The sequence below is a fragment of the Panthera pardus genome, unplaced genomic scaffold (assembly GCF_024362965.1).
Source record: "Panthera pardus isolate Hobbes unplaced genomic scaffold, ASM2436296v1 HiC_scaffold_26, whole genome shotgun sequence".
NCBI lineage: Eukaryota > Metazoa > Chordata > Mammalia > Carnivora > Felidae > Panthera > Panthera pardus.
In genome coordinates this window covers 20,080,140-20,092,240 of record NW_026526832.1, presented here as the reverse complement: position 1 = coordinate 20,092,240, position 12,101 = coordinate 20,080,140, and the positions used below count along the sequence as shown (strand labels likewise).

The following is a 12,101-nucleotide window of genomic DNA, read 5'->3' as shown; positions in this document are numbered from 1 at the left end:
AAATTACTTGCTCGAAGTCACACAGCTAGAAAATGGTAGTGCTGGGATTTGAGCTGAGCCAGACTGACTCCAAGCCTCGTGGCCTTCCCGCTGAGCCAACGTGGCCCTTTGGATGGGACCAGGTGTGTTGTGCCGGCAAAATGGTGGCCTGGAATTGGAAGCCCTGGGTCCCGGTGTCAGCTCTGCTGTTGACCAACCGTCTGACCTTGACTAAATTCGTTCCCCATCCAGGACCTCAGGGCTCCCATCCACAAAATGAGTGACAGAGGTGGGTGGTAGTGCACTAGATAATCTGTGAGGCCTGTCCTCTGCTAAATTCCTAAACCCGATTCTAGAAATACAGCATGTGGTCCGTGCTGCCTGCTCGTCTCTGCCCGCTTCCTCTGTTCTCTCTCCTCTCACTTCCTCCCACTGGTGACCGTAGCTTGTTCTGCACCCCGCCCCCCTGCTGGGGTGGCTGAGCTCCCCTGACTTTGGGAAGCCCCCCTGCCCACCTCTGCTCCTGGAGAGAACGGGCTGGCTGGGGTCCAGCTGAGAAGTCTCAAGTGCCCTCCTGTCCTCTGCAAGGAAGTATCCTGAGATACAAAGGCACCGTGGGAACATCTGCTCCACCCTTGGCGCTCCTCCCATTCTGGCTCCCCCGTGGCCTCCGCCCTGCCTTCTGAGGCTATTCTGACTTATCCCAAGTCTTGCTTAGCTCTTCTAAGCACTATCTGTATATTCTCTTCTAATCCTCGGACAATTCCTGTGGAGCAGATACTATAATTTGGCTCACTTTGCAGAGGATAGGCAGCCTGCCCAAGTCCCACAGTTGGTGGCCCAACCACGGTCCGTGCGCAGGGGCTGTGTCCCTGCCTGTGAGTGGGCATGAGTCAGCCGAAGGGGACAAATGCATCAGAGCAGAGTCTGGGATCGGGGCATCCAGATGAGCTCATTTCTTTCCTTTGTTAGAACAGGTGCCCAGTGCCCACAGACTGTGCGTCGTTCGTACGCGTGTGTTCGTGTTGGAGGTGCTGAGATGGGAGGTGACAACAGGAATAGAAACAAGGTACTGCCCTCGCAGAATGGCCGGTCTTAGGGAGGCTCCGAGGCAGGCATCCAGAGTGAAGATCACGCCCTGGAGTGGCCAGCAGGGCTCAGCCTGGCCCTTGGGTGATGGGAGAGGCCCCTGTGGCGATTCCTGAGCTGCTCAGTGGAGAAGGGAGGGGATGTCCCAGTCCTCCTTGTCTTGTGCTCTCACCGCAGGAAGGGCTGTGGGACCTGGGACGGCAGCCCTGGAGCCCGGGGCTCTGGCCACGCCCCCCCCCGGCAGAGGGGCTCTGGCAGTCTGACCTGAGTCTCTTCCTCCTGCCTCACCTCTCCATCCATTAGGAGCATCCCCCAGACCACCCCGTGTGGCCCCCAGGGAACCCCACAAAGGGCAAGTCCAGGGACTTTCTGGGGCAAACCCACCTTGATGATAGCATTGTTGTCATCGATCAGTGTGTCGGTCACCTCCACGCGCTTCTCCTCCACCACCTTCTGCAGCACCATGCGGAAGGTCCCGATCAGCCTGTGGACGGGAGAGGGGGCATGGCCGCGTCACATGAGAGAGGAGCTCCCATCCCAGGAGGATGTGGTTGGCTGGGGACCGGGCTGGAGAGACAGAGGGCTCGCTCAGGCTCCAGGCTAAGCTTGGAGAAGGTGGCCCCAGAGCCAGGGCTGGTCCTGGCCAGGGCAACGTGTCCAGGAGCGTACGTGACCCCGACCAGTGTGAGTGGTTGTCTGTGTGAGACCCATTTCCCTGGCGCTCGTGGGCAGAGAACCCCCTGGGGGGATGTCAACAGGCTGGGGGCAGGGTACCCCCTGGCTTGTGGAGTTGGGGTTCAGCCGAGCCCCTGCCCAGATGCCCAGTGTGGAGGCTACTGGGGAGGGTCCACGAGCAGTATCTCCCCCTTCCGCCGCCCTAACCACCACCAAGGTCTCTACCTGCCCCAACACCACTGGCTCACTGGTCCCGTTTAGTCAGCAATGCCCACACCTGCCTTCTGCAAGCCCATTGAGGGCAAGGGTCCATCTGGTGGCAGGATCCCCATATTCCCAGACAAAGTGCAGGGCTGTGAAGAGTTCAGTCTTGCAGTCGGAGGCGGGGACTTGAAGCCCGACTCTGCCACCAGCCAGTTCCCTGCTTTCCCTGACAATTTAAGCTCTCTCCATCTGTGTTCTCCTAAGGTGAGTTACTAAAATCCCTGCTTCCCAGAGCCGTTTAGAGGGCTGAGAGCCTCGGTGCCAAGTTCTCACCAGAGCGTCTAGCATTCCATCACAGTCAGCATTCCAGAAGCAATCTGGTTGATATCAAGGGGTGTTGCTATACGTTGAGCCTCTCCGGGGCAGGGGCCATGTTTCCTATTTCCAGCCCCTATTTGAGTTTCTCAGCACACAGGAGATCTCAGTATCTGCTGGCTGAATTAATGACCAACAGTGGGTGCCTAATAAATGCTGACCGAGTTGACTTGAACCCCATTTCACCCTGCGGTTTGAAGGTTATTGCTCTGGGAGAGAACAGGGTAGTCGGAGAGATGTTCTCACGTGGTGATTCCAAATGGGGTAGATTAAAATGTGCACACCATTTCTGGTTGAAAGGACAGAGACCGAGGGGAGCACCTGCAGCGCGTGAGAGCCAGAGGGGCCTTGGGATCACCCGGTGCCGCCCTTGATTCATGGAGGAAGGAAGGCGAGGCCGAGAAAGCAGGAAGGGACTCCGTTAACCGATGGCAATTTCGAGCCAGGTGAGGCATCAGGTGAATTCTGACTTTAATGGACGTATCTGATGTCTGTACTCTCCTGAGGAACACGGAGGGTGAACACTATATATATATATATATATATATATATATATATATATATATTTTTTTTTTTTTTTTTTTAAGGCCCTTCTTTCTGTGTGAGGAGGGAAAGTGGTGGGAGCAGCCACCGTGGATAAATATGAAATGCTTCCCCCTGGAGCTCAGAGCCCTCTCGGCCGGCTGTTCTGCCTCCTTGAGGGCGAGACTGTTCATACCATTCCTCTACTGGAGACCCCTTACCAGGCTTCTAGGTGCTTCTCAGACCCAGCCCAGCAGACGCCTCCTCCCTGGCTGGGTCCTGGCCTCTCCCCAGCTTGAGCAGTGCCCAGAGAGGAGAAGTGCCGGGATGGGATCGAGGTGGGGGCGGCGGGGGTGGGGGGGAACCTGGGGCAGCTGTGGATACTCAGGCACAACTTTCCTAGAAGACGCTCCTAGCACCGCAGAGGATCGGCAGACATGCTGTAATGTGGCAAGACACCCCCAGGGGGCAGGGTGGTGCTAACTAAGGTCAGTCTCAGACCTTGCCCTTGGAGGGCCCAAAAGGAAGGCTTGTCCAGCATTTTGTTAAGGAGGGTCCCTCAGCATCCTCCCTGGCATGCAGTCTCCAGCTCCTGCTATACACCCTGTGACGGGGATCTCACTACTCCACGGCTGCTCTCACTGCTTTAACCCCACAGTGAGCCAAGGTCCACCTCTTGGCAAATTCCCCACTCCTGGTCTAAGCCTTGTCCACACACAGACTCAGTGCCATCCTTAACAGAAGCAGTGTAGACAGCGGATAGAGCCTGGGCTCTGGAGTCAGATAGAAGTGGGCTCACCTTGCAGGATCTAAGGGGGGAGATTCCACCACCTGGCGGCTGTGTGACTTTGGCTAGCTCTCCAACCTCTCTGAGCCCCACGGCTCTCCAAAGGAGGTGACACTACCCACTTCACTGGGTGGCGGTGAGAGCATTCAAGTGAAATTCTTCCGACACTGCCTCACTCAGACACCTGGACCTCCTCCCTCCCCTGAGTGCAGGGCTTGCTGTCTGGAGGGCCCAGGCAGTGCTGGTCTTCTCTGCAGGATGGGCTCTGTGGGCAGGTGCACAGCCTCACAGAGCCAGGGTCTGTCTGTGCCCAGAGGGTGGGGCTGGGACCCTGGGACCCAGGGGGTGGCTTGGGGTGGGGGGGGTTTCACTTCTAACAGTGTCCCCCAACCTCCTCCAAATGAAAATAAAAAATAGTGTTCTTTGAAAAGGACAATTGCTATTATCCCAGTCGTAAGTAAAGTATGAAGGAAAGCGTTTTTATAAAACTTTGTTTTTTTTGTGGGTCCGTCCGTAACGCACCGTTCTAAGCAACACCAGGGTGCCTGCTTTGAAAACACAGCTTTAACACAAGTGTCCTAATACTGCTTCCGACCGAATGCCACCCCTCAACTCCCTCCGTAAACGCTCTCTGGGGAAGGAGCTAGTGCAGGAAGCCCCAGCTGTGGCCTGTGTGGTGACCCCAGAGACCACCCTGTCCAGCCGGGCTGCCCTTTGTCCGCCTAGCTGCAAACTCATGAGGTCGGCCTGTTGCCTCTTCTCCCCTGGGTGGGTCAGCATGGAGGGGCCGCCTAGGAGAGGGGGCCCAGGGTGACCAGGCAGGGTGGGCTCATGTGCCCTTGGACACCTGCAGCGTCCTTTCCCTGGGAAGTGGAGGTGTGAGGCCGTTTGTCCTGTGAAAGGACAGGAGCACTGGCCCGGGGGTCAGGAGGTCTGGGTTGAAGATCACCTCTGCCCCGACCCTGCCGTGTGATCCTGGGTAAGAGCCCTTTCTGGGCCTCAGTTTCCCCCAAGACTGTTAGATGAAGGACCTGGGACCTGATGTTCTGTCCTCTGAAAATCATGCTTATGTGGCCCATGCAAGTTACCCGTCACAAAGAAGGCACCCCCTGCAGAGCCCATGTCCCCCCCCAGGAGGCTGGGCTGGCCTCCACGGAGTGGCCAGGTAGGCTGGGCGGGGGCAGAATTCCTGGATAATTAGCCAGCAGGGAGGGGGCCTCAGGCATGAATGGGTCCACAGACTGACCACAATAGAGCGGCAACCAGGCACCAGGGCCTGTCAATAATTCATTGCTTTCCCCCTGGGAGCCCGTGTCAAGTGCCCAAGGTCTGGCCAGGCCTCCGCTGCTCTCCTGGCTCCTGAATTATTCAGAAGTCCCAGGAGACTGGCGCCTGCATCAGGCCATCCCCCCCGCCCCAAAGGTTCTGGACAGTTCTGGACAGGTGAAGGGGGACACACAAGATCCTGTGGACCCAGCACCTTGTTCTCACAGGAGGCCCACGGTTCCTGAAGGAAGACCTCGTTCAAGGTGGGCCAGGCAGACCTACCATGTCTCTTCCTCCTGGAAGCCCCTACAGCCACTGGGTAAGGGGCCAGTGTCCAAGCCACCCTCTACTTCTAGAGCAAGTCTTTCTCTGAGATAGGTGCTAATGGGCTCAGGGCCATGAATCCTATTTCTCATACCAGCTTCCTTTCCCTCAGTTTCCCCGACTGCCTCAATCATGTGACCTGGCTCTCACCCTGGAGGGTGCCATGAGTTCTTCAGAGAAGAAAGGCCATTTGGATTTCTGCTTCCAGACCCTTCCACCCTGCGTACCTTCTGCCTCCTGACCCCATGGGGGCATTTATTCATTCATTCATTCATTCCACAAAGTAATTGGGGGCCTGCTCGGGGCCAGGTGTGACAGGTGTGGCTTTGCTGGCTGGTGAGCCTGGTGCAAACCCCAGAGGCTTCCCCTCCGTTCGGCTGCCCCTTGGGAAGCAGACTGGCAACCGCAGGGTGGGCAGACCTGGGCCCCACCCGACTCCAAGTACCTTGCCCTCCCACGCCGGCCCCCAAGCTGGCCTGTGTCAGGATGGACTCTGTCTGTGCTCTCCACGAGATGGGCACCCCTTTCCCCATCCCAGCCCTGTAGCCAACAGTGTTTCAACATTCCATGGGCTTTCCGAGGAAATGAGAGGATCCTCTCCCTTCAGGCCCAGACCTCCCTGGGAGGGGTTTCCTGCCTCCTCGTGGGTGGGTCAGGGAGGATGGGAAGAGAGGAAGAGGGGAGAATTAGGTTAGAATCTCTCCTCTGTCTCCTCTGGCATTTTAGAGCAACTAATTGAAGCCTGAAGTTTTGGCGTATTCACTGGGATGGTGTTCAGTTTCTCAATTTAACAAATATTCTTCGATTTGTTTGTAGCCAGGATTTGGCTATTTCTAAGGGTTTCCAGCATTTTGGGGGCTGTCTAGAGGTTTCGCTGGAAACAACGTACCAATCTCTTTCATGTCTGTGGTTTCTACAGTCGCTGCTCACAAATCCTGGTTTCTGGAAGGTCCAGGATTAGGAAGGAGATGAGGAAGCAGACAGCCTTACCCCGGCCCTTCCACTGTCCAGTGGCCTCACTAGCCTCTCTGAGATTCAGTTTCCCTACCTGTGCAGCAAGGGTTGCCCTGGCTGACTTCTGAGGCTTCTGGAAGCTCTGACATCTGCGTGTGGGTCCTTGCTGGGGTTCCTGGATGTCTCTCCTGGCCCCCAGCTTCCAATTCTTCGTTTTCCACACCCACTTCGGTCTGCGTGTGGGCCCTTCTCTGTTCCTATTTCTTCTGTCCTCACAGGTCACCTGATGTCTCATCCCAGGGAAGAAGGTTTTGCTTCCTCTTGGGGGCCCCTGGTGGGGTATCTCACTAACTTCTCTTGTGGATACCAGAAGCAGCTGCCTGAATGATGTGCCACCCCAAGTGGCCAAGGGGAGGCCTCTCTGCCCTAAATTTCTCCCCTGTGGGCCTGCCAGCGGGCTGAAATTCCCATATCCCATGCTCAGCTGAGATGTCGTGGGCTTCCAATAAAAACCACAGAATCCTTGAAGTCTGTGTGGTTCAGCCCATCTCAATCCAACACCCCCCTACGACATCATGGTCCACTCTCTGCTTGGCCTTTCCCAGTAATGGGGAGCTCATTACTTCCCAAGAGCTCATTGGTTGGAGAGCTCAAGCTACCTTTCAGCTGTCTACTGTCTCTCAGCAATGCACCCTCGTCCTGGTCCTGCCTCTGGAAATGGCAGAAAACTTTCTCGGGGAACAGGCATGGTGACTTAGTCTCTCATTTTAGTACCTCTAGCGACCACCACAGTGTCTGTCTGGTACAGAATATTTGCTCAGTAAGTGTTTGATGAGTGACTAGAAGAGTGGGTGGATGGATGGGTGGATGGATGGATGGATGGATGGATGAATAGATGGAAGGACGGACCGAAGGATAGACGGAAGGATGGATGGAAGGATGGAGGGATGGAAGAATGGACAGAAGGTTGGATGGAAGGATGGACAGAAGGATGGATATATAGGTGGATGAACATGTCCTCTATGGTTTTCTCCTCCAGTTCTCATCCTCTTGTCAGATTTAAAGTCCCTTCCCTTGGCAACCACAAAGAGCTGACTACTGGTATTCTCTCCAACCAGCATGAGAGCATTGGAACCCTCCTCTCTCAACACCCCTGCTCTGATTGTCCTCCTTCTATTAAAATTACCTAGGATTATGTCCCCCCTTTTTTTATTTGTAGTCTCTTCCTGCTGTTGAGTAATGCTGCACTCTCAGTGAGTAGTATTTCCATGTTTTTCTGGACATGTTGCTGTTCAGCCATGACACCCTCTAGCTGGTATAAAGGCAATTGGTTTTTGACCCCCCAAATGGGACTTTACCTTTCTTATGCGCAGCCACCATTCCAGACTCCTCAAGTCATTCTGAATTCTGAGAAGGATGGGCACTACTTTTACTGAACCCTTTGTAGTGATTGTGCTCATGTCATAGGTGTGTTCATTGAAGAATGTAAGCTCCATGAGGGCAGGCACTCGCTATCCTCAGCACCTAGTTCAGTGCCTGACACACAGTGGGCACTTAGTTAACATTTGGGGAATGAATGAATGGACATCTATATCCTTTAATTCTCACAGCTTCCTTTGAGATAAGTACCTACCCTTTCTACACGTGAATACATCAAACACAGAGAGGTTATATAACCAGTTCCTGGTCACACAATAGACGACTGAACTGGAAATCTGAGGTGAGGCTTGCCTGACTCCCAAACCACCACACCAAACTGCCTCAGAGCCTCTCGTCCTCCCTGGGTATGACAAGTTTGTCCTCAAGGCTACAGATGGCCCATTATATTATCTGCCATTATATTAACTCCTCTGCTGGGTAACTGTCACCCAGGATGGTGTAAATGGGGAGACTTACAGAAGGGGACAAGAAGCTGAGGTGGAGCTGGGGACAGAAAGGGTGAAAGGGAGGATAGGGCGTTCTTGGCTGACAATGGTTGGGAGGGCTGAAGGACTCCGAAGACAGCATGAGAGGGCAAGGAGGGGGGTCTTTGATGATCAATCCAGGGTAGGCTGGGGGTGTGAGTCGCCTTTTAAACCCAAAGGAGAGAGCAGCCCAAGGAGAAGGGCAGGCCCCCAGCCCCTTAGGACCCCACCTCTCCCACCCCACACTTACTTGTTGCTGAAGACTTTGCTATAGTTGAAGATCTGAATCTCGAGTATCTCATTGCTGTCGATGCTGCTGGCCACTGGCCACCGGAAGGTCTAGGAAGAGAGAGAGACAGCTGTGGCCTTAAATGGAAATGACAGGGAGGGGTATGAGGAGCAGGAGGGGGATTCCTTAAAGGTAGCCCTTCGCATCGGCCCAGTGCTCCACAGGAATAAGTTTCACATCTAGAATCTCATTTAATTCCAACCAGCACCTTGTGACCCATTCCTCTTTCAAAGATGGCGCACAGAGAAGTCTAGTGACCTTCCCAAGGTCATATGGTAAGTGGAAGAACTGAGGGCTGACCAGGACTTCTGACTCTCAGCCCAACACCTTGGGCATGCTCTGGAGTGGGTGGTGCAGCCGGGCGGGGGAGGCTGGGCTCTGGGGGAACAGCAAGGATTGTGGGCGTGGGCTTGTTTTTTGCTGCGCGCTGAGTGGAGTTGTAAGCTTCCAGCTCTCTCCTGCCAGAATCACGCTGGCCAGTCCAGGCTCTGCTTTGAGTGGGAGGTCCTGGGCTCCCCCATTCAGGTCAAATCACCCCTCCCACGGGTGATGTTAACTTTGGGGACAGATCTCAGCTGTGATCAGGGTCAGGCCCACAGAAGAGGGACAGCCTGGTTCCAATTCCCTGTTTCTAAATTTACTCTCACCACTTCTGTCTTGGCTTCATCATTAAATCGATTAATAATGATGAGCAGGAAGCTGAGTGGGATTTTTCCTGATGCCCTAGAAATGGCACTGTGGGCCCAAAGCCGGGGCCAAGGGTGCTAAGTACCCCATGGTCTAAAGACAGCTGCTGAGAGAGAGGCAGGCACCTTCCTCAGGGCTTCCCCGAGGGCCTGCTGCCCACCACCTCCCCCCCCCCCCCCACCACCGTAGCCCTCCTTCTTCCTGGGGTGTAAAGAAGACTGGGGAAGGGAAAGGTGGCCACGGTCATATCCTAGGCACAGTGTTTTTGCAGCACCTTGCCGGGAGAATTGTTCAGAGAGACTGAGGCACCTTCAGGAAGGGGACCCTGGCTGACCCTTCAGGAAGGGGACCCGGGCTGCAGGGGGTAGATGTGGAGGGCCTGAGCCGGCGTCCTGCCCCACTCCATGTGCCGAGCCACCACAAGCCTGACAGAAGCGAGAAGGTGTCAGGCTGGAGTAGCAGACCTTTCTGGACCGGACTTTTGGATGACTGAGAATGACCAGAAAGCTCTGAGGTCTGTTCCCGAAGCCGTGAAGAGACGGTATCCAGGGGGATTTTGACAGAACAGGTGGAAGGTGGTGACTTTTAAATTTGTTTCATGTTTCTACCCCACCAAAGCCAGACTGCTCGATAGGCTAGAAATAAATAGTAACGATAGTAATCTGAATCAGAGCTGCCATTTACAGAGAACTTTTCATTATGCAGGGGTCTGAATGCTTTAGATGCACTAATTCACTGAATACTCCAGCCCAAGAGGCTGCTCCTGTGTTCTCTTTTTCGAGAAGCCAGGTCTCACAGGGGTAACATGATTCAGAGAACTCTGTTGGTGGTGGCTGAGCAGGCTCAGGGGCGGCGGGGGCGGGGGGGGGGGGGGCGCTCTGAGAACTCGCCCCGCAAGCCATTCTGAAGCTTCCTTCCCCCAGAACGGAGACAAGGGGGACTGGGAGGCACCGGGCCAGCTTGGCAGGTCACTGCCCGATGTGGACAGACCTGTCTCGGGAAAATGGCCCCACATCCCTCTCTTCAGTCCCGGGGAGGATTCGGCTGGAGTGGGCAGGTGAGGGAGGGAGAAGCAGTGGAAGGAGAGGGGGTGGAGGCTGAGGAGGGAGAGGGTTCTGAGCTGGACCTGGGGAGGATTTTGGAGGCCATGGACACAGAAGGAGGGCAGGATGAGTGGGCAAGCCCGGCCCCGGGCCCGCAGGCCTCATTAAGCAGCTTCTGCCCCTGCTGTCTAGATGCCTCGAGCTTGGCCGAGTATGTGGTTTCCTTAATGAAGTTGCTTTTAATTGAGCTGCAGGGAAATAAGCCAGCTCGTGAATTCAGGCCCAACTCATTAGCCACGGTGCCGAGGGGAGAGGCCTGGGGAACCTCCAAGGTTTCGGTTTCCCTGGGATGAAGGGGGCAGGGGTGTTTGGTCCACCTGAGGGTGTGTGGGTGGGATCTTGGGCTTTGGAAGGAGAGACAGATTAGGAGAAAAAGGACATGACTGTAGAAGTGGGACCATGACAGGGAAGGGTGTTGAGCAGTGACATTAACAAAGTGACCACGAAGGATCAGCAGAAGTCATCTGGAGGAAAAGGGACCCAGACAAGGAGGCTGCTTGAGACTTCTGCTTGCTTACCCCTAGGCACGGACTTGCCTAGTGACTGGGGTGCGGTTTACCGGGTCACGGGGTGACAGGAACACCAAGCTGGTCGTCACGGGCCCTTGATGCACAGAGAGCAGGGGAGTCCGGGCGGGCCGGGGAGCGGGGCATCGGGAGCTGGGTCTGCCGATGAGACTCCACAGGATGGGCCCTGGGGCACAGCTTGGGGTGCCCTTTCCGGGATTGATCAGGGTTTGCCCTTTCCAGAACTGATCACATTCAGGGCTTCCCAGAAGGAGCCCCAGGAGGAGGAAACAGGAGGAAGCAGATGGTCAGGTGAGGCTGGGGTCAGGGGACAGGGAGCGTGGACGCCAGGGACCAGGGCCGTCCAGAGGCTTTCACGTGGGAAGAGCCGGCCTAGTCCCCAGGGAGTCCTCGGGCCAGCCTCACTCTCTCTTCCCGCCCCTCACCTCTCTGGCTCCCATGTCTGCCCAACCCCCTTCTCTGTCCTCCTCTCCTGCTTCCCTGCTTTCTTCTCCGCCTCGCCCCCATTACCAGCCTCTCTCAGTCTCTGTCCCTCCCTCAGTGGTTCTCCATCCTGCTTGCGCACAAAATCACTTCCAGAAGTTTCTAACCATCCCGCTCTGCCTCTGGAGGTCCGGGCGCGGGATGGTAGGCGCCTCCAGGTGCTCCCACGTGAATCCAGGTCTGAGGCCCCCTGCTCGAGGGAAGGACCCTCCCGGGACAGTGAAACCCCAGCGTCCTCTCCCTCCCCCACTGCCATGAGGCGGAGCAGGCAGGCTGTGTCCAGCTAAGGGAAAGGACTTGGGGCCCCGGGAGCTCTTTGCTGCTCCCGCTTGGCCTCTTCCAGAAGCAGAGGCCTGGTGTTTGGTCCGCGTCTAAATGTTCCTCGGCTCTTCCCTCCATTTTCACTTTTCTTTGGTGAAAACTTTTCCGTGGCTGCCTCGCTGCTTCCCCAAATAGGTCTACATCCCCCTTCCCGGGACTCACAGTCTCCTTGGCTGTGACCCACGCGGCATTTCCAGCCACCTCCCTTCGCGCAGCAAGTACCTACTGAGCCCCGGGAACGGCAGTGAAGGACGTGCCCTGTGTCACTTCTCTCAGCCCCTCTGACAACCAAGAGGGTAGTCCCTGAGGTGCCGCCAGTTAGCTGTGTGACCGAAGGCCACCCCTGGCTCTGTCTCAGCCTCGGCTCCCTTGTCGATAAAACAAACGAGGGCCACACTATCTCCCTCACGGGGCTGTTGAAAGAACCCAACGAGACCACCCAGGTGGATTTTGTAAAGCGACAACACAACACTGCAGAAATCTGAGGCGTGGCTTATTTTGTTTGGTCCCGTTTTTTCCCCGTGGGGACTTTCCACCTGTCTGGGGCTGACCCTCACCCCTCCCTGACCCTCCGCGGCCTCTCCCTCTCCCTCCATCACTTTCTGCCTTGGC

The 12,101-nt window shown here is 55.9% G+C and overlaps 1 protein-coding gene across 8 annotated transcripts in view; it reads right to left on the bottom strand.

Moving 5' to 3' along the window:
* OTOF (otoferlin) overlaps window positions 1–12,101 on the bottom strand; it is a 93,531-nt gene that overhangs the window by 54,910 nt on the left and 26,520 nt on the right. For all 8 annotated transcript variants that reach the window (XM_053891069.1, XM_053891072.1, XM_053891073.1 and 5 more), the window contains 2 exons: window positions 8,330–8,418; window positions 1,453–1,552 (listed from right to left, as the gene is read on the bottom strand). In XM_053891069.1, coding sequence (XP_053747044.1) covers window positions 1,453–1,552; window positions 8,330–8,418 — 189 coding nt within the window. The remainder of the gene's footprint in view (window positions 1–1,452; window positions 1,553–8,329; window positions 8,419–12,101) is intronic.